This window comes from Melitaea cinxia, chromosome 5, assembly GCF_905220565.1.
Source record: "Melitaea cinxia chromosome 5, ilMelCinx1.1, whole genome shotgun sequence".
Lineage (NCBI taxonomy): Eukaryota > Metazoa > Arthropoda > Insecta > Lepidoptera > Nymphalidae > Melitaea > Melitaea cinxia.
The window spans coordinates 8,383,192-8,406,677 of NC_059398.1; the positions used below are offsets into that span (position 1 = coordinate 8,383,192).

Consider the following 23,486-nt stretch of genomic DNA (forward strand, 5'->3'; position numbering starts at 1 on the left):
GACGTGGACACTGACGAAAGGACTGGTCCACAAGTTTAAAGTCGCTCAACTTGCAATGGAACGGGCTATGCTTGGGGTTTCTCTCAAAGATAGGATTAGAAAAGAGACTATCTGCGAGAGAACGAAAGTAACCGACATAGCCCACAGAATTAGCAAGTTGAAGTGGCAGTGGGCTCGTCATCTGTGTCGCAGGACCGATGGCCGTTAGAGCAGACGGGTCCTGGAGTGGACACGGCGTCTTGGCAAACGCAGTGTGGGACGTCTTATAATACACAAATTGGTAATTAGTACTTTAAAAATAACAAATATATTTTATAAACTGCTTAACAGGTTATAGGCCCCTTTTCCCATGTAGGAGAAGGATCAGAGCATAATCCACCATGCTGCTCCAATACTGGTCTATAAATAGGGGAAGGTGGGGGGGCTACTTCGTACATATTTTACTTATTGGGGCATAAAAACGAAACGAAATCTTTTTTTAAGTTGAACAGATATCAACGGATAGGTAGTATATTTGGTTTCAAAACTAGGTAGCTATGTTTTACGTGTGATGTGTCACTTTAGATATATAATTGATTTACGAAAACTTTGAAATTGTGCGAATGTACCCCACATGTGGGGTACATTCGTTCGTAGTTCGTACAGTAGGAAAATACACCATAATCACCTAAAATAATACGTTATTTTCTATAAATGCACTATTAGTACACAGCCATAGCAACATGTGATATATTATATTTATTTATTTATTAATATACTTACATTTCTTAATTCAGTCTTTATGACATCAAATAAAAACGACCTTATAGTAATTAGTCTCAAAATCAAATAAAACTAAAAATTTAAAAACAAAGCTAAGCACATCTTCGTATTTTAAAAAACAAGAATAACAAACTATTTTATTGTAATAATTGATATCATATGATCCGCCGTTCCACTAACGTAAAAAACGCCGCGGACGTTATGTTTATTTGTTTTGTAATATAACGCTATGCTTCAGCCTGTAATATCCCACGGCTGGGCATAGGCCTCTTTTCCCATGTAGGAGAAGGATCAGAGTTAATCCACCACGCTGCTCCAATGCGGTTTGGTGCATATATTCCCTACTACAATAACTTCCCATCAATCATCGTTTTTTTTATTTGGAACTTTCAGCAGGGCATCTAATACCCTTTACAAAATAAAAATAGACATGTTTTAAATTAAAATATTTTATTTACAACAGAAATTAAAATTATCAATGTACGCACAACGCATTACACATATCTTTGGTTTGTATTGGATGTTTCTGAATTCATTAAAACTATTTTTTAGATATTTTTTCGCCTATACTAATTACTGGCTAGGTTTAACAAATCCAATACATAAGCCAATGTCTACCGACTTTGAAAACTCAACATCTTGAGTAGCATGAGGCCCATAATTGTAGCTGCGGCAACGCCAATACCGGCTTTCCACCACGATGAATTCTCTCCCGCCAAACTTGCAAAATGCTTAAGATGCCTGCAAAGTAGCACAATTTAATGTTGCAATTTCTTTTCGAAATTTTTAATTGAGCGTAATCAATTTATTTAAATATATGGGTGCATAAAAAATAAACAGTTTAAAAAAAAAACGATAAACCCATAGTGGAAACTAAAAAAAAAAAAACAATTTTTATGTTTTGCCGAATGATGTATGTATATATATTATTCACTTTGCAAATATAAACGCTGCAACATTATAACGAAACTAAACACTAATTAACAAGTATTTTACTGTTGTATATTATACTGACCTGTGTTTGCTGAACAAAATCCAAGCAGCTTGAAATTGACTGACCAAGATATAATTAAAATAACTTTTTAAAATTGTAATCGAAATTATATCTTAATCAACTTAGTATCTATAATGAAACGTTATATACTGGCAATCCGAAATGACCACATATTTAATCCTAGAAAGATAACGTGCGCCTCTGTTGCGCAAGCAAAAAAGATATGTGTTTGCAGCAACTGTATGTAATTATTGATTTTTCCAGTAATTATAATAATTAGACACTAATTAAATCATAATTTATTATTTAGTAATAGAAAATGCTACAAATGGCACTTATTTTTAAGAGAAATTTCTAAAATGTGGTTCCTACTACGCTTTAGCCTGTAATATCCCACTACTGGGCATAGGCCTCTTTCCCCATGTAGGAGAAGGATCAGAGCTTAATCCACCACGCTGCTCCAATGCGGGTTGGCGAATATATTCCCTACTATGAGTAACGATCGCTATCAGGTGTACATGATAACAACCGGGACCGACGGCTTAACGTGCTCACCGAGGCACGGTGGGGAGACCCACTAGGACTGCACAAATACCCAGACTACGGCAAACACCTGTATGGCCAATACAAATGTTAGTCATATGCGGGGATCGAACCTGCAACCGTCAGCGCAACAGGTACAACTACACAATAGGTTTCTACTATAAATACCTCTAATTTTTGTTACTTTTTGTAAATTAACTTAATTATTAATCAAAACGAGTAACAACGTCGAGTATACCGAGGCGGCGGTTGTCTAACCTGAATTTTAGGTTATCACATACCTTAAGAGATTAAATCCCCTTTTAAAGTGTGACTGCGGTGCCTTGGGAAAGCATCGTTAGTATTTCCCATTTTTCTCTTTTTTTTACATGGAAATTACAAATGAATGTGATGTTGTTATGTTATGCGATCCGGCTAACCCCCGACGCTTGCAGGTACCCGAGCCTGCAAGTGTGAAATTAGCTACCGAATACCGATCAGGAGCGAGCGACCAGGCTTCCGTGATGGTGAATGCTACTGGAAGCAATAATAAAAAAAACTAGTGCAGCAGCCGTTTCATCCAGGTCTATTCACCCAGAGGCGAAGATCATCATCGTTAGGAAGTGATTTGCGCGACAAGCGAAACCAATCCTCTATATCTGAGGAGAAATTCTTGGATGATGAGAACACAGATTGTCATCCCACGTGGCAAAAAAATTACCATCCCAACGCATCGTAAAAAAGAGAAGGGTAGCAAATAGTCCACCTAGCCCAAAAAGACATATCAGCTCATCGCAGACGGAAGCTAATACCTCAAACAGGTTTAGTGGTTTGCCCATAGATATAACTAAGGACCCAGTTGAGGATACAAAAAATCGAACTCAGACTGCTTACCCTAAAAAAGACGGTAAACCTCCTTCTATTATTTTATATGGAATAGAAGAGCTGTCACAACTAACGGGACTAATAAATAAGGGTGTTCCTAGTGGCAGTTATCCCTATAAAATTATCAACAGAGATCAACTTCGAATTTCAACACAGTCAAGTGAAACATACAAAAATTTTATAGGACATATTCGAAAAAATGGCCTTATTGGACCCACTTTTACTAACTTACTAAGTGGTATAGAATTGTTATTAAAAACCTGCACCACACTACCCCTAAACCAGCAATAGTAGAAGAAATAGAAAAAACCGGCAATAAAGTTAGAGGTGAAGTGGTTTGTGCAATATCTAGGAGAAATAAGAAACCCTTAAACATGTTCTTTGTAAACCTGGAGCCTAGCTTAAATAACAGGGAAGTGAAGAATATCGAATACATCTATCACACAAAAGTTAAATTTGAAGATCCCAAAACACTAATTAAATTTCTCAGAGTACTAGATATCAGCAATATGGGCACACAAAAAACAACTGCATGCGTCCTTACCGTTGTGTCAAGTGCGCTGAAGGTCATAAAACTACAGAATGTCCCAAAAAAGACAGGAACACACCAGCTACCTGTACACTCTGTTTTGGTGACCACCCGGCTAATTATAAAGGTTGCCAAGTTTATAAAGAGATAAGAGCACGAAAAATGGTTCAAGTAGTAAACAATAAAACAGTATCGGCTTTGAGATCAGATAAAACACCCAAACAACCTTTCACGCCAAGAATTCAAGAATTTCCGCCACTTAAAACAAAAAAATATCCTAAACAACCCTAAAATGATTACATGGAACATAAGAACCCTCATCATACACGCAAATATAGTAGTGTTACAGGACACTTGAACGAAATAAACACAGAGGATGTACAACCTCAGCCAGCAAATTTGCTTGAGCAAATTATTATCAAACAATCACTCACAAAGGGCACTCAATAAAGCACAGAAGAAATTAAAAAAGATGCTAAAAGAAAATGAAAACAAGACCTTACAATACAAGCTTAGAAACTTATCTACGAGCAAAGCGGAAGATTATTAACTCTGGACAATGACCAAATCTATGAAAAGACCCAAGGATCATGTGCCTCCACTGAGACAAGCTAACGGTAGCTTGGCAAGGAAATCTTTAGAGAATGCTGAGTTATTCCCGTACTCTTTGAAAGAATCATTTAAGACGAACAAACTCGACAACATGGATTCTGAAAGAGAGATCGATGATATATTAAAAAGCTACCAACAAATGTTCTTACCCCTGAAATTGACAACAAAAGCAGAAGTAGTAAAGGCTATAATAAAACTAAAGAATAAAAAAGCACCAGGGTTTGATCTTATAACGGCGGAAATATTAAAACAATTGCCAAGGAAGGGAATTGTTCTTCTGACAATTTTGTTTAATGCTATCTTAAGATTGCAGTATTTCCCACTCTTATGGAAGATTTCGATCATAAATATGATTCTCAAACCTGGAAAGCCTTCCACAGAGGTGACTTCATACAGGCCAATTAGTCTTCTCCCTATAATGTCAAAACTTTTTGAAAAACTTCTCTTGTGACGGCTCCATCGCAATATATATCACGATACTCGAGGAGCAAAATATAAAACCAGAACACCAGTTTGGATTTCGCGCGCATCATGGGACCATAGAACAGATACACCGAGTGGCTTCTACGGTCCGCCAAGCATTGGAACGAAAAGAATACTGTTCTGCTGTATTCCTCAACGTGAAACAAGCTTTTGACCGTGTGTGGCATAAAGGTCTCGAATGTAAAGCAAAACTTTGCTTCCCCAACACTGCTTATATGCTCTTAAGATCCTACTTACAGGACCGCATGTTCCAAGTAAAAACAGAAGGTTCAATGTCACCTATTTGTGACATTAAAGCTGGGGTTCCCCGGGGATCTGTACTCGATCCAGTATTGTACACAGTTTTTACTGCCAATTTACCCACTTCCAATAACTTCTTAACTGCTACCTACACAGATGACACGGCAGTACTATCTTGCCATGCCATGGGGGCATCCCTGCAAAGCATCGGAAAACCTCCAAAGGCACCTAGAAAAGGTTGGATCATGGTTGAGGAAATTAAAAATTAAAACAAGTGCTGCAAAATCTACCTATGTTACCTTTACATTAAAAAGAGGTGACCAGCGACCAGTGACACTTGATGGAACTGTCCTACCTCAGAATACTACATTCAAATACCTAGGGATGCACCTTGACAGGAGGCTTACCTGGAAGGACCACATAAAGGCCAAAAGAGATCAGGCAAACCTTAAGCTACAAAACCTGTACTGGCTAATTGGAAGACAGTCCTCACTCAGGTTAGAAAACAAACTGTTGATATATAAATGTATTATAAAACCAGTATGGATGTATGCAATTGAACTATGGGGATCGGCCAGCAACTCCAATATTGAGATTTTTCAACAGTTTCAAAATAAAGCCTTAAAAACTTTAAGTAATGCTCCCTGGTTTACCCAAAACACAGAAATACACAGATACTTGGAAATACCCACAATCAAGGAGGAGATTGATATCTCCTGTAAAGCGTACAAATATAAATTAGACCGACACGAAAACCTACTGGCTAGAACACTAATGGACACTGATAATAGTATATTTCGACTTAAAAGATCAAGACCAGCTTCCATTTGAAGTTAAATTAATGAGGGATGTCACATCGTTGGATATGCTGATTCCGAAAAGTCCTAGAAAAGTTCAGGCTGATTGTAAATAGAAGATTTAAAAAAAAGAAACTTTTTGTAAATTCTAACATAATTTCTAACAATAAAAAAATAATATTACGTATTTGTATTTTATTTATTAATTAATAATTGTAAAATTGAATTGAAGTTAAAAAATTATATTATTTATTTTAATTTGTAAGTAAATCGATATTAAAAGTTGTGTGCTTCTCAAGCGCATGTTTATTTTTTAACCGACTTCCAAAAAAGGAGGAGGTTCTCAATTCGACTGTATTTTTTTTTTTTTTTTTTTTTTTTTTTATGTATGTTACATCAGAACTTTTGACCAGGTAGACCGATTTCGACAAATTTTGTTTTAATCGAAAGGTGGTGTGTGCCGATTGGTCCCATTTAAATTTATTTGAGATCTAACAACTACTTTTCAAATTATATCTAATAATGCGTTTTTACTTGACGCTTTTTTCGTCGACCTACGTTGTATTATACCACATAACTTTCTACTGGGTGTACCGATTTTGATAATTCTTTTTTTGTTGGAAAGGGGATATCCCTAGTTTGGTACCATGATAAGGAAACCAGGATCTGATGATGGGATCCCAGAGAAATCGAGAGAAACTCTTGAAAATCCGCAATAACTTTTTACTGGGTGTATCGATTTTGATAATTTTTACTTTAATCGAAAGCTGATGTTTATCATGTGGTCACATATAAATTTTATTGAGATCTAATAACTACTTTTTGATTAATCTTTGATAACGCGTATTTACTTGACATTATTTTCGTCACCTTACGTTGTATTATACCTCATAACTTTTTACTGGGTGCACCGATTTTGACGTTTCTTATATAAATTAAAAGCTTCGTCACGTGGTCCCATTCAAATTTAATTGAGATTTGATTCGTAATTTGTGAGTTATATCTAATATTGCGTATTTACTTGACGGTTTTTTCGTCACCCTACGTTGTATTATACGTTATATCTTTTTACTGGGTGCACTGATTTTCATCTTTTTTGTATAAATCAAAAGCGAATACTTGTCATGTCGTCCGTTTTAAATATGATTGAGATATAATGAGCAATTTTTGAGTAATCTTTGATGACACGTATTTACATGACGATGTTAAGACGACTGTGGTCATGTTCAATACTTTGCCACAACGCCATCTATCAAAATGTAATGAAATTACTTCGTTCACTATCGATCAAATTACAATATTCCACTAGAGTAGAGAGTAGCAGTTTATTCGTTATAAATATATTTGAGCTTTTAATTTTTGAGTTATCGCTAATACTGGGTATTTACTTGGCTATTTTACGTCGACCAACGTTATATTAACCTCATTACTATTTTACTGGGTGGACCGATATCGATGATTCTTTTTTTAATCGATAGGTGGTGCTTGTCATGTAGTCCCATTTAAATATAATTCAGATTTGACTCGAACTTTTTGAGCTATATCTGATATGGCGTATTTACTTGACTGTTTTTGGAGTTTTCTCCTTAAGAATCGATTTTCATTTAAGGCCCCGGAATGAAAAAATTGAACAGTAAAATCTACTGAACGAATGACCTTGTTAGAGATGGCGTTCAGACGTTTTCTAATAACGCAATTAGGTTCCGATAGATGGCGTTATTGCATTCATTTATTTACAATTTGATATAGTAATAATATATTTCTTAGACTAGTAAGCCTTTTTGTGCCTATTTAGACAGTTGATCTGAAGGGGTAAACTCCAGTCATGCATCGGAGCTGTGTGAAAACATGAACATTACATATTTTTAATAAAAAAGACATAAACCGTAATTCAATATAAATCCGCTTCAACTAAAAAACCCGCCGTAATAAGCGATGTCAGCGCTTCGCGCGAATCGACGACGGGTCTTTTATGAAATTTTTGCCTACAATCGCTAACAAAATGTTAGAAATAACAGTAGAACATTATATAATTCTACAATTTTATAATGTCGCGTTATATGGAATACGAACAAAGTATTACTATTTTTTCGTCGATCTACGTTGTATTACTCTTCGATGTAATTGAAGTCGGTTTTTTTTTCGTTTGCGAGCAAACACAATTATTCCGTACTAAAAATAACGTTATCTTTCTAGGGTTAAAAAAAATTAAAATATCCCAAAAATTAGTCACCTGTTTAATATAAGTAATAAAACTGCTTCATAAGGTGTGAAAACACATGAAATATTAATTATCAGTTATAATTGTACATAAAAACTTGAGTTGTCATATTCAATTCAGTAATAAATTTTCATAGATTTTTATAAGTATTTTAATCACGTAAAAAAGCGTATATTTAATATAAACAATACTTACGGAAATGCCGCCATAGTTGCTAACTTGACAAAAACATCGTGTTTGTTTTCTTTGATATTAAAATACTGCGGAGGCAGTAGTTGATATTTGTTACAAAAAACGTCTGGTTGTAGAATATACTCCTGTCTCATCATTATATTTTCACTTTTGGTGCCAACAATCAAGACAGGGATGTGACTTTCAGCGAAATATTTCTAAAAATCAAAATACACTCCTGGTTAAAAAGAATGGCTATTAACATAAAGAGTAATTCAAACATTTTCACTTTAAATTTTAACCAAATGAAAAGAATTTATTACATAATTATATTAAATTTCTCTTTTACTTACTATATATATTCTAGCAATATATTCGAATGATCTAGTAGCGGCAATGTCATATACAAGGCAGGCCACGTCACAATTAACTTCATGGGGTTGTAGTGGGTCAGACACTCGTGTTATGGGAATTTCCTTCAAAACTAGATACTTCTCCTGCCCATAGACTAGCACTGTATTGATACAACAATTGTTTTCTGTATTATTATCACCTCTGTCATGCATATTTGGTTTAATTTTCTGTAAAACAAACATAAGTAAAATTAAAAAGTGAACTAAACAATAAGTGTCGATAAGTTACAGAGTTAAATAATCAATGGAATTCTTACTTTATGTGCTATTCCTAAAAAACTCCTACATATAGAAGTTTTGCCACATGATCTAGGACCAATAATGTGGCATTGATATACATTCCGACTTGACTGTTTCTTAGCTATATCAACTTTTTTATCTCTGGTAACTGGAAATGCAATTAATATTGTTTTTACATTCTTAATATTTTTTGTAAAATTTGTCATGTAAATATTGAACTTACTATGTATAGCTGACTTCTGAGTATCGTTTTCAAGAAAATTGTAGCCTAAATATGCTAAATATGCACTAGTATTTTGTAAATCATGTAAAGTCATCAAAGTCCATCGACACATCCAACCTTGTAGAGTAAGAAAACCCTGCAGAAAATCTCATAATTTTTAATTAAATTGAAAAGAAAAAAAATTGCAACCACATAGTCTCTAAAAGGTAAAACATTAATATTGACGAAAGGTATAGATTCGATTACCTTGTCATTAGTTGGGACAGTGTAACGTAAGTTGTGCCAAGGTATACGAGGACAACAAGAAAATACATTTTTAAGTTCAGTTGGATTGAGCATGCCATCTCTGTCCCGATCATATTTCTCAAATAACTGAGTCAGAAACTGCTGCCCCTTATAAGACAGCTCTGAAGTACATCCCACGGGAACCTTAATACTGTCATGAAAAGTCAAAAAATTCATTAAAACTAGTAAATTAAGTAAGAATTAAAAACTTAACGACTTAATACTGTTAAAAATCTTTGTCAAAACAAAAACTGTAAACATACTTAGGATACAAGTAAGTGTGTACAAGCTCTAAGCTCTCATCATAACCAAACTTGCGCAAAACAGTCCAGGTTGTCTCATTTCTTCCCCTTTGTATAAACAAACAATGCAAGAATATAAATCCCTTCATTGTAATACACTCATTTTCTATGCCTCCAGCAATATTTTGTGCAATTACTGATTTTACTTCATCTAAAACCTACAAAATGTATAATTATTAAGAAGAATAAATTCAATTATTGAATTTTACTTTGTTTCTAAATACACTGTATACCTGTATGTATGTATGTATTTTATATATATCCCAGCTGACCCCGCAAACGTTGTTTTGCCGTATATGTTACTAACCCTCGTAACCCCCCCTTATAACTTAGAGGTATGAAAAATAGACGTTGGCCGATTCTCAGACCTACCCGAAATGCACACAAAATTTCTTAAAAATCGGTCCAGACGTTTCGGAGGAGTATCGTAACTAACATTGTGATACGAGAATTTCAGATTTATAAGATATACTCGTACAGTCTGGCCATAAATACTGTTACAATTAAAAATAAACAAATGTTATTATTATTCTTGGGATTAAAGGCTTTCAGTCATGCCAGGGGGCACTGTCGATTTTGCCAATGTCACGTGGGATAGAAAATACACGAAGGAGAATGATCATTGTGGTTGAGATTGAAATAAAATATTACATTTGAATTTGGAATCTGTCATTTTCATATGATTATAAATTGTGTTTTCTCATTTCATCGTGCCAATACATTGTAGATTATTTTGTGAAATTAAAATGGAATGGGGTAATAAACTTTTACGACGCGTTGGCGCAGCGGTCACAGTACTGACTGCGCTGGCGGTCGCGGGTTCGATCCCCGTTCACGACAGACATTTGTATTGGCCATATAAATGTTTGTGATGATCTGGGCGTTTGTGTTTGTGTAGTGTGTATTTCCGGAACCCCGACACAAGAGAAAATCCTACTGTGCGCTTTTGATGAGAAGCGTTTGTTTATTTATTATTTAAGAGGTATTAGTCAAATGTTTGTGTACTGGGCTATTGATAGATACAATGAAACCTATTCTTGTGAAAAGATCTAGCCGTTTATATAGTGTTCATACAAAAAAGGCGTTCAAAGCAGTAAGGGAAAGAATTTTAAAAAATTCTGCCTGAAAGCAAAAAGAATATCTCGGGAGATGAAGATAGCACCTAGAACCGTGTCGCATATTTTAAAAGACTTGCAGCCTATAAGAGACACATTGGTCATTTCTTAACTGATAATTTAAAAAATAATAGGATGGTAAAATCAAAACAACAACTTAAGCGGTACGCAAAGTGAGGTCGCAGAAAAAATTTGTTTACAGATGAGAACATTTTTATAACTGAGCAATATTTTAACAAACAAAATGACCGTATTTATGCTCAAAGGTCTATGGAAGCTTCCCAATTAGACAACAGAGTACAATGTGGCTGTGTGGCTACAGCATTAAAGAATATAACCATCCCCTCTCATCGCATGGATGTCGTATGAGGGGACTAAAGCAATACCACTAACTACCACCATGGAACTTATAAAGCCAACCGATGGCGGGATAACCACCCAACTGCTGGCTTTGAAATACACAGGCCGAAGACAGACAGCAGCGTCTTCGGTACGACGACGCCAGCCCAGCGGTAACCAACACGCCTGCCCAGCGTGGTGACTATGGACAACACTCATGAGTTCGCGCCATTTTTAGCGTGAATTTTTTGGAGGCCTATGTCCAGCAGTGGACTGCAATAGGCTGAAAGGAAATTATGAGGGCCTGTATAACCAATTGCGACTATTTGACGGATGAAGGTATCCAACAGATACATATACTTGTGAAGGCCTATGACCAGCAGTGGACTGCAATATGCTGAAATGATGATGATGATACAATGTGGACATTATCTGATTTCAGTGATTATTTGGTAGGGTGTTAGTTATGAAGCAGTGACTGAGCCATATTTTTGTAATACAATTCTTTTTTAAAAAAGATACAATTCTTGAGAAGGTAGTTAAGCTCCTTAACAAAACCATGTTCAATAAACAAGAATGGTCCTTGCAGCAGGACTCGGCGCCGGATCATGAAGCTTGATGGACCAAGCGTTGAGTGAGTTGGGTGGACCCAATCTTGGTTAGAAACCAACGTTCCAGATGTCAGATTAAAGCTGAAGACTGGCCGTTATCTAGTCTCGATCTAAGTCTGCTGGATTATGATTTATGGTCAGTTTTAGAGAGTATGGCTTGCTCTAAATGCTATGATAATTAAGAGTCCCTAACACAATCCATACGATTGACAGTAAAGTATTTTCCCATGGAAAGAGTGTGTCCTTCTATTGATCACTGGCCTCAACATTTAAAGGACTTTTTTGCAGCCAATGGAGACCACTTCGAATAAGCTTTATATATTTTTAATGATTTTATATTAATGTATTATACCAACACACTGTAATAGTAATAAATGTTACATGCAATAAAAAAAAATGTTTTTTTCTTTGTGTCAATACTTAGGGCAAGATAGTGTATGATAATTAGTATATAATTATGATATATTTATATATATTATAATATTTTGTACACTTCCTAATTGCTTCTAGCTGTCTGGAAGAAATTGCTCTTTTACCAATAAGATCACTTTTCAACATCTGTTATTGCATAATTACTTGATCGTTTATACTCTGCTGTACAATAATAAATATAATTATTGTTATTATTACCTGTAATTGTAAAGGAGTATCGAAACACTTCTTCTGAAATATTGTTATTTCATAATCATCTAATAGACCATCACCATCAATATCACAAATTTTAAATATTCTTGTCAGAGCCTTTTTACATCTCTCTGTAAGCTAAAAGTAAGGAAATTAATTATATAACTTGCATGTTGTCATCATCTCTGTTAAATAATGACTGAATCATACCTCTTGTTCCTCAATAGAGTAAATTGGATGAATAGGGTGTAATACTGCTTTTTGTGCATTATAAAACATTTCCGAAACATTTGTTAAGGTCTTCGCAGAACATTCTATGCATCTGTCTACTTCAGGGTATTCTTCAGCAATATCCCAAATGTTCTACAATGTTATTACCATTCAAAATTAATCACTTATTTATATACTATTTATAATATTCACTAAAATTGAATAGACTTACATCAATAATGGAGTAATCAATAAGATCTATTTTGTTTCCAACAAGAATAACAGGCTTGCGGTAATCATCTGGGCTGTTGTCCCTTACAAAAGGTAGCCAATATGAAGCCACTTTATTTAGAGTTTCTTGTCTATCGACAGAAAAAACTATACAAACAACATGCGCTTTTTCTATCTCTTCTGCAACTTGCTCAATAGTTTGTTCAGCCACTATAAAAAAAAACAATTTTTTTACTTTCAATTTCTCACGACTTATTAGTGATTTTTTTTTTTTACTTTTTATATACTCACGACACACGTCGACGATATTAGTTGGCACTTGTTCTGGGGTAACATCAGCAGGAATTGTAATTTCTTCAGCTTTAGGAGGTGCATGTTCGGCAAATTCTTCAGTAACCAATGAAAGTAATAATGATGTTTTACCAACTCCTGGTTCTCCAAGCAAGATTATCCGTACCGTTCGAGGGATTGTTTCATACACCATTTTGATATTATTTAGTTTAATTAAACATAATTGTTAACATTTTAGGAGAAATTTCCCATAACTGATTTTGTTTTATTTATGTTCTTTTTCACAAAAATATAATTTTTATGACCCAATGCCGATTTCTTCTACAATCACATAGATAATAAAATAAATAGGTACTTGTCTATTTAGTTTAGGGCAGGGCTGCCAGGTGCACAAAAAGTGTGATGGTACGCCAAGTACAAAAAAAAAATCGTATGCCAAGGAAATTTTGAAATAAAAAGATCGTACAGCCCTTTAAGACTAAGTACTAATTTTTTATTATAAATTATCAAAATTTGTTTAGTTTTAGAAAATAAATGTAATAAAACTATTTGTCATACAAAATTTTCTGTGGTCATATTTTTTAATAAAAGAATTTGTTGGGTTAAACTTCGAAAATTCGTAAAATTTTCGTTTCTTCTTAACTAATTGCTTAGCTAATCATTTGCCCTTACGTGTATCATCGGATAAACTGTTTCTAAGTTTTGTTTTGATTAAATAAACTTCGCTGAATGCTCGTTCACAATCTGCACTGTAATGGGGAAAACATAACAAATTTAAAGCAAATTGAGCCAGTGTTTTATAATTTTCAAATTGTTTTTTATTTCAAAATGTGTTTTTTTTTCAAGTCGCAATTATTACCAAAGCCGAGCCACAAACCAGTGCTGTGACTATTGCTCCAACGCGTCGTTTTGGTATATTAGGATCAAATAAATTTGTAATAATAAAGATAAAGTAAACAGAGGTTAATTACTATATTTAGGAAGGCATTAAAATATACAGATTTACTTAGAAAAAAATATCCAGTAAGCCCGTAAGCAAAAATATCGATAATTGTATTGACGATTCCACACTAGTATCGACTTCTGGTACGATAATATTTGGACAAATTTATGCTTTATATATATATATATATACATATATATATATATATATAATTCTATTTTTTTGGAAGAGTCTTAAATAGTAAACAAATATGGCGTACTTCCGACCACAGACAATACAGTAATATTGTAAGTATCAATCATGGGCCTTTACGTCTATTCCAGACGACTTAAACGGTGTCTGAAGAGCATTTCTTCTGATGGCTATACAAGCCGATACGGGAGCGGCAGACTCTACCGCAGACCGAACAAGGAAAAGATGTGCAAGTGTCACTGATGTCGCTGTTCTGGTGTTTTTTGTTTCTCCTGTCCGATAAGAGTCCAAACCAGGCTTCATCATGATGTTGTTGACCATCCTTCACGCTCTTACGCCATTGGTCTCTGTTCTCGGCTAACTTTTCCCAGCTGTTGTGATTTATGTTAAAAAGCGACCATATCGCGCTTGGCGCAGTCTTTAAAACGGAGCAAAGGCCTCCCAATATCCCTCCTTGCATTCGCAACTGCGCCAAGCATGATCTGCCGCGGAAGTCGAGAGGGGTCCATCCGGTGTACATGCCCCAACCAACGCAGCCGACGCGGTTTTAGCATGGCAGTTAGACTGGGCATCCGCGCTATTTGTAGAACCCTCTCGTTGGTCGCTCTGTCTCTCCAACTTATACCCAGGATGTTCCGTAGGCAGCGCATATAAAAAGTGTTAATCTGACGATCTTGCTTCGCATAGGACGTCCACGCTTCCGCTCCGTAGAAGAGCGTGCTCAAAACACAGCCCTGAAATACTATCATCTTGGTCCTGTTGGTAAGATATTTGTTCTTCCACACTCTTGTACTGAGCCGCCCGAACGTAGTCGCCGCTTTTCCGATGCGAGTATTGATCTCTGCTTCTAAAGAGAGATTGCTCGAGACATTGTAAGTATAGTAAAGTGACATAAAGAGCAAATGAATGAACAATATTAATAAAACATAGACGAAAGTAAAATTCATTTTATGTTCAAATATTTAACGCTAACATATTGCTAAAATTGTTTTAAAACCTAATAATATATTGAATATTTTTTCTAAGAATTAGTAGAGGTACAGAATTACGAAAAAAATATATTAATCGAGCATCAAGCATAAAAGGCAACAAATTTATATTTCGTTTATGTAAAATGGTCGGTAAAAAAGACGTCAAAAATAAAATTTACAACAAAATAGGGCCGCCTGTGTCTAAGAAAAAAAGTTGACCCTATTAGTATTATTGTCACATTATTTGTATTCACTATAAATATAAAGCCTTGCGCCGGCGGCACACTCTCTATAACATATAAACAAAAGGATTGATAGCACTGTTGCTCACGTAACTGTCTTTGGGTAATCCTAAGTCTCATACTAAAGTCCCACAAAATTTTCCTGTGAACTACAATAAACTTTTATGGCAATGCTACGTGCTATACTTTTATATTATATGGGATAGCGTTAAAAATGTTCAGAGTGAAATTGATATTCAGAAGTATTCATAATATAAAATAAAGCCTTTACAATAAATACTACCATAAAATATTGACATTTATAATATTTTGTCAGCATATTTTACACTCAACATAAATAAATAAAAAAAAATATCTAAAACATAATAACAAATCGCTTTACGGTGACATTAATTTATAACTTACTAACAAATTTTGATTCGTGAAAATTTTAAATATAAGTAAAAAATATGGTCCATTTTATCGCTCATGTCGTTCATTCTCTTATACTCATTCACCTTTAAAAATATTATTACCACATCCCTATTTGCGTCATAAAAAAAAGATATTAAAATGTCATTTTCGAAAATATTAATTATCTGTACGCTCGAAATAGTATTATAATAATTTTTATGTGCTTAAAATGATAAATGGATATTTGTTTTTAGTGAAATAAATAGTAAATGGAGTTTTACATGTGTCCGTAAGCTAATGTGTTGTGAAAGTGAGTGATAAATGCGGAAAAAACGTGAATTACGATTGACAGGGGTTTGTTTACCAAATAAAACTTCCAAAAAAACGGAATTATATACAAAACACTAAAAGCTTCTTGGGTGAAACATTGATTTACTGAATCGATTTCGTACAACGTATCGATTTAAAAAATCGGTTTATTTGCCTCCTTGTGTTTCGGTAAGTATTATCGTATGCTCTGTGCTCCGGTAGTATTCTGTGCAAAAAGTATAATAATAAAATACGGATTCTGTGGCTCTGTGTGCTTAACTTTTGTAACACATGACACCACAGAACATTAAATACTCTAGGAGAAGAATAACGACTTCCTAAATAAAAGGTTAAGACAGTATTGCTGCGCGCCATCTAGTGGTAGCCCAGAACAACTGCGTGAAGGACGTGAATAGGGCGGGAACTTTGAAATGCATAATGTGGCGGGAACTTTGAAATGCATAATCAAAACTATTTTTTTCTTTCAAGTGTACAATAGAATTGCTTATCTCAAATTAGCATTACAAAACAATATTAAAATTTAAAAATTAATGACCTATGTAACATATTATGCTAAATTGACATAACTTGATTTCTGTTGTACAACCAGAAAAAAATCGGTATTCATTAATTTCCTACTTTACTAAATATTAGAAAAAAACTCAGGAATTATGGTACTTTTTTATTTCAGTAATTTAAGTATGTATAACCAAATTAGTTACATAGTCCGATATAAAATTAAGTGCATTTATCCATGTTCGTAAAACGACTTTTAACTTGTAGGTATTCAGCAAAAGGAACTTCATTCCAAACGGTTTTTTATTTATGTTTTAAAATGTCAATTTTTCTTTTTAACGAAGCCTTTGAAGCTTCCTCTGAGAACTCACGATTTTTTAATGTACAGTACCTCTTTATGCAAATATATGAAATATTTTCTATAAAATAACTGCGATTTTTTTCCCAATGTACTGGACAAGCCTTTAAAAAATCGTGATCGACCGATTCTTGAACCTTATCTACTACTTTTTTAAGCACATGCTTTTCGTGTCCTATATCTTTAAGCATTCTGTTTATCACCAAAGCACAGGATTCCACATAATTTATAATATTTAAATGAGGATATTTTAAGCTCTGCTTTTCGGAATTGTATTCTTTAAATTGTAGGAATAAATGTTCTACTAAACACTTTTCCTTGGAAAATAAAATGTTATTACAGCTAGAGCAACTACAATCAAGTCTTTTAATTAAAAATCCACAAACATATGCACATGCCTGAGCTTCACCACTTGATGTTTCAGCATTACATATACTTTCAAGTTCCTCAGACAAATTTGAGGAATATGAAAAACTCTGTTGAGTGGAAGTTGTATAATTTGTGCATAAGTTTGTGGATCTGGTCAATACGTCTTTATAATTATCAATTATGGCTTCGCAGTAATCGCTCTCGCAATTCCCAGTGCTTAGGTGAGCTAGGTTGCTTAATATTGATGTTTTTAGTGCTGCAATAAATTGACCAGCGGTAGGATTGTAGTTTGCACCACAATTACTCCGAATGCAACCAAACAGATTTTCTAGTGGGTCCTGCTGTAGCCTGCGGGTGGCAAGACTTTGAATATTTGAATGCTTATTACGGAGTTTATTCCATAATAGTTCAATTGCATTCAGAGTCCACACCCATCCTTCTTTTGAAGGTGGTGTACGTGTGCTGCCTACAAATTTTGAAGTATTAAAAAATATTTTCATTTTCTTAAATAACGTGAGATGTGGTGTGGTTTGTTTCAAATTTGTAGCATGTATTTTCCCGCGGCGCAAATCTTTAGAGTCGCTGTTGACAGAATCAAAAAGTTGATCCATGTTTGATATGACACCTGCAGTTACAGCTGCTTCAGAAGTCAATACTCCTGAAAATATAGTGAAAATGTATTTAGAGTCTTAGATGTCTTTATTGCTTGATGAATAATAAAAAAACAAGGTTGTGATAATAGATTGAAATAATATTATCATAACAATACCTTCTGAAATTTTTGCCATCATCCCAGCAGCAACTGTATGACTCAACGTTTGTGCTGCCAGCTTAACCTTCATTTTTTGCCTGCTGTTCGGATTGAGGTGTTCTAATTTTAAGGCAGGAGCAAAAACAAAATTGGGGTTCTGGTTGTCCAGTTCATAAAAAGTTTTTATGTGGCTCCATTTTGCAACTCCTAAAATAAAGAATTTCATGTAATATATCTTCTAAATAGATAAGATATATAATGATAAATATTCTCACTTCTTATACTATTTTTAATTCTTACCTATTCCACTTTTGTTGCTAGATGTTATTTGTGTAGTGCACTGGATATCATATTTCAGAAATAAATTTCTGAAACACTTTAGAAGATGCGGTGGGTCATACATACTGATAATCTCTATATTATCTATATTAATTGAGGGTTTTTCGGTAGTGGCACCCAAGATGGACAAAGCTCGTCGATTTACCCCATCCATATCGCAAACCATCACCGGTATGTTAAGACCTGCCGCACGACATTCACGTATTATCTGCAAAAAAAAAAACAACTGGCAATTAATACAATACATAACCTGCAGTTTACGCAGTCATCATCATTAGCCTTATTCCGTTTACTGTTGTACATAGGCCTCCTTCAATAAACGCCAAGACGGCCAATCCCCTGCCACTCCCATCCAGCCCAGACCGGCATAAATTAAGTTTTCACAGTATCTAAAATTATTATTTAACATCTATGTTTCAAATTAGTTTTGCTAAATATGTCACCCATGTGCTGTGCATCTGCTACTTCAGAAAGATAACACTGGAATATAGTTCTGAGTTGTATTTGTACAACTCAGAACTTGTAATTGTTGTGTAATAACATACCTCTTTTATCAAGACTGCTAATCGGTCTGCTGTAACATACTCGCTTGATAAGTAATAAGCCACAGGCTGCTTAATCCTCTTTCTAATGCCAGCTAACATAAATACAAGAGCGTGTGATGCTATTTGTGGTGATCTGCCTTGAAGTCCATGGTCTTGAAAACCTTCTATTATATCTGTCTTTCGGTTGTACATGATATTTTTTTTTATTGACATTTCATCAAACATGATAATGTATTCATTGTCTGATGCAGTTTGAAGTTCTGCTGTTCTTTTTAAAACAGAAAAAATACATTCGTTAACTCCAACTTTAAGGGAGAATTTGCTCAAAAGAAATTTTAGAGTAGATTCAGATGGTAGACAAAATAACCTTCTCAACAGTCTATAACACGTTGGTGATCTTTTATATAATCTGAGAGCTGTTACTTTTTCTTCAGTAGTCCATCTCCTTCCTTTAGTTTTTTTTTTTACGTTTTTGATCTGTGCTTGCAGCAACAAGGCAAATGTAGGAGTAATATTTTTCATCAACATATCAATAGACTTGTTTTTATGTAATACTTTTAACATGTCTTTATTTTTCAATGTTTTTATTCTATTTCGCAGTTGCCAAATATGTTTTAAATGTTTCCTGCATTTTGTCAACAGATATTGTTCTTTTGGGGTTTTAGGTTGCCGTGTTGGTGTCTGAGATAGATGGTTGATTTTACTCAAAACATTATTTTCTGCACATGAAGCATATGACACATGCGAAGTCCCAGGTTGAGGTTTAAGTCTAGGTTTTTTCATGGTGGGTACTGGTTTTGGTTCAGAATAGCAGTTGGTAATGTCATTCAATACTTTCAGATGACAATGTGATGGACCTGGTTGAGGTTCAGTCTGAAATTTAAATAAATAAATGTTGTAATAATAGTAATAATAATCATATAAACTTACTTACTTACTTACTACTACCACTGCAACAATAGTTGTAATAACAAAATAATCTAACATCGGGTCACCTTACTCACCAACAGGAACACAATACTGCTTTAAAACAGTATTATTTAGCTGTGGTCTTCACTGGCTGGCTAATCACAGAAAAATTCATAAATCCATTTTAGCATTATTGAGTAACAAGTTTTCAAACATTGTCATAAACTTTTGCATTTGTAAAATTAGTATGATTCACGATTCAGACTGTAATATCCCACTGTTGGGCATAGGCCTCTTCCCCATGTAGGATAAGGATTGGAGCTTAATCCACCATGCTGCTCCAATGCAGGTTGGCGGATATATTCCCTACTATACTATGAGTAACGATTGCTATCAGGTGTACATGATAACAACCGGGACCGACGGCTTAACGTGCTCTCCGAGGCACCAGAAAACCCAGACCACGGCAAACATCTGTATGGCCAATACAAATGTTGTCGTGTGTGGGATCGAACCCGCAACCTCCCGCGCAATAGCCAATCACAATCCAGTGCTGTGACCGCTGCGCCAACGCGACGGCAGCATTATTTATTTAAAAATTTAGTAGGATATCCCTTAAACTAGCTTAAGTTCTGAACCAACAGACAGAAAGTCTATTGCTTTCCATACTCCAAACATTTTGACATGAAACTACTACAAACAAACCTACTATGTGAAATTTCAAATGACTTTATATTGTTTATGTTAAATATTATAATAACACTAGCTTCTGCGCGCGACTTCGTCCCTGTGGAATAGGATCAAATCTGTCATATATACTTATGATTTGTGCGAAACTAACCTTTTACGCAGCGGAAGCTCTCAAAAGGATAAAAAAACCGATTTTGAAACATTCTTCATTGGTGCTACGCTTCTAATGGTCCTAGCGTGATTATATATAGCCTATAGCCTTCCTCGATAAATAGGCTATCTAACACTGAAAGAATTTTTCAAATAGGACAGTAGATCCTGAGATTAGCGCGTTCAAACAAGCAAACAAACAAACAAACAAACTCTTCAGCTTTATAATATTAGTATAGATTAATTATATACCTCTTTGATGTCATCTGGAACAGCAAATCTGTGAAGCTTCTTTGAAGTTTCAGGGTAATCACTAAATGATGTCCTTGAAAAATGTCTATTACAGAGCATTAAATGTCGTGTATGAAGTTTTTGCTGAAATTCTGGAGACCAGTGCTCTTTATCAGGAAAGCAGTACTTTGCCCATAATTCACAGCTGAAATAAAATTATAACTATATCAAAATAACAAACTGACTGGGATAGTTGATTGTGAAGTAGAATCAACCTAATATAATAAAACACTGCTCTACTTATGAGAGTAGTGATACATAAAGATAAAATTGCATCAACGCTGCCATCCCCGGTGTGCATTGGACTTTACAGAACAAAATGTTATGACAAATGGCTGATTTCATTTTGTTGTTTGGGGCTGTAGTGCTACTCACAAAAATTAAATTGGAAGATTGGGTGGAAGGCTTCATAGCTGTAGTTTAGTAGCTTTGTTGTTGTAACACATACATCTAGTTCTAGAGTCTAGACTAGATATCACTTGTTCGAAGTCCTGGTACAACTCATACAATGTTCTATATATAATTAGATAATTTATCATAAATTTTATAAATACATACCGTAATGTGTTCGTTATACCGGGTTTAGGAAAGCGAAACAATTTAGTCAGCGAGTCCTCAGCCGGTGAACGTCCGCACTTATAACATCGGCGTTGATTTTCCGCGTTATTTACCGAAGACATAGTCACGTCTTAGTCACTTTTTCGAAATAGGTTCATAAAAATCGTAAAGATAACTCAAACCACACACAAGAGTCACTATCTCAAAATATTTCAATCCCACCGAGTCGAAACAAAAATAAAATTAATATAATAAAATAAAAATTCAATTCTTATAACCTTTTATGACAATAAACCAAAGCAATAAACAAAACAACACATTACACAACGATGGACGCTGGATAAACAAATCCGCCATTTTGATGCTCTGTGTTGCCGTCATCAGTGAATTTTTAATTTCTCGCATTAGGTCCCGATTTTTTTTTACTCTAGCCTCACTTGAAATAGCCCTTGAAGGTATGTCGTTGATTTGACGTATAGAGTCGACACCCCCTGCATGACACACGTCACGCACGTGTTTGGAGATCTTTGTGTTTTTATATTATTTTTTGATATCGCTTATACTGTTATTAGTTGATTTCTGGGCTTGCTGATTTATAAATATCATAATAACTTTAGGTAAGTTTAATTTAAATTGTAGTTTGATTTTTGTTTGTATACATTCATAGATATAGTAAAAAAAAGTAGATAATGCGCGGCCTTTATTGTTAGTGAAGCCACAAAACTCGGCTCCTTCAAGTAAATACACGCGCTCACGCACACATATGCATCAAACTACGCTCATTTTCGTTAGTATGTCACGAGGCTTCATACGGTAACTTTGCTTATAAAATGCCGTCTTGTGTGATTAAATGGTGCAAAAACAATACCAAAGTAAACAAAAAATCTGAAGGAATATCGTTTCACACGTAAGTACATATAAAACTTTAAATTTATTGTTATTCCAAAATAATATTGAGGTTATTCGGAACTTATAATTTCAATGTCACGAAATGACGTACCACGGGAGTGTTGCCAGTAGTTCTTTTTTTCAATACCCCAAAATGTGGATAAGTAAATTGTACGCAATCAGAAAAATAATTAAGTAAAAAGTAGACACAGTTATTGTTTTTTTTTTCTCGTGTTATTTTATGTTACATAAATTGAAAATAAAAAAAATCAAAATATATATATATATTTTTTTTTCTTTATTGGGAAACAAACAGCACAAAGAATAAATTCGTTCATGAAACATAAAAAAAATAATCAAGCCAACAAAGTTTCCACTTAAAACATATTATTATATATAAAATTTATGAATTATTAACTCGTTTGTTTTATGTTTTAACTTTTTACAATTTTTGAGTAAACTAGGTACCCATATTTTACTATCAAATTTCATGGTTTTAGGTTTCCAACGAATATTTTAATAAGAGGTGAATGGGTAGCGGCTGTAAGACTGAGAAAATGACCACGATTATGCTGGCCACGCGCATAAAGTCAATTTAATACGATTAGTGATTGAAAAATATTTGAATATAAGACTACATCATATTAGTAAAATGCAAACAATGACGATGACTCTGAGTTCTAAGCGACAAAAATTTAAAAAACTTATACAACATAAAGGATTCTAGGTTTAAGAAAAATAGTTAAAAAAAACCGACTGCAAACTGAAAAGAGATAAACAGAGGGGATAGGAAGTGTCCTTTCATACGATTATCTTACGAATATATTTTTTTTATTATTCTACCGATTTTTGTTTTATTTTTAGTAAATTTATTTAAAACTATAAACAGGTTTTTATTTTCACATACCCATTTTACCTATATTAAATTAATTGTTTAATAAAAATTTTAGGGACTTTTTTTAAAAGGTGTCA

The 23,486-nt window shown here is 34.3% G+C and overlaps 2 protein-coding genes across 3 annotated transcripts; both read right to left on the reverse strand.

Annotated features, from left to right (window-relative positions):
* Window positions 1-1,195: 1,195 nt before the first annotated feature.
* LOC123653514 (mitochondrial Rho GTPase) lies at window positions 1,196-13,464 on the reverse strand. Of its 2 annotated transcripts, XM_045589504.1 has the most exons (12): window positions 13,101-13,464; window positions 12,811-13,019; window positions 12,579-12,731; window positions 12,375-12,506; window positions 9,641-9,837; window positions 9,339-9,528; window positions 9,093-9,228; window positions 8,887-9,017; window positions 8,570-8,797; window positions 8,241-8,434; window positions 1,778-1,816; window positions 1,196-1,503 (listed from the first exon to the last, which is right to left on the reverse strand). In XM_045589504.1, the coding sequence occupies exons 1-12, from the start codon at window positions 13,291-13,293 to the stop codon at window positions 1,377-1,379; spliced, it is 1,929 nt and encodes a 642-aa protein (XP_045445460.1). In that variant the 5' UTR covers window positions 13,294-13,464; the 3' UTR covers window positions 1,196-1,376. The 2 variants fall into 2 exon arrangements, with proteins under 2 accessions (XP_045445460.1, XP_045445461.1); XM_045589505.1 differs by lacking the exon at window positions 1,778-1,816.
* Window positions 13,465-16,819: 3,355 nt separating this feature from the next.
* On the reverse strand, window positions 16,820-22,092 carry LOC123653507. Its single transcript, XM_045589498.1, has 6 exons — window positions 21,627-22,092; window positions 21,030-21,213; window positions 19,029-19,901; window positions 18,445-18,691; window positions 18,163-18,351; window positions 16,820-18,051 (listed from the first exon to the last, which is right to left on the reverse strand). Exons 1-6 carry the CDS (start codon window positions 21,746-21,748, stop codon window positions 16,970-16,972), a joined length of 2,697 nt encoding a protein of 898 aa, XP_045445454.1. The 5' UTR covers window positions 21,749-22,092; the 3' UTR covers window positions 16,820-16,969.
* Window positions 22,093-23,486: the final 1,394 nt, after the last annotated feature.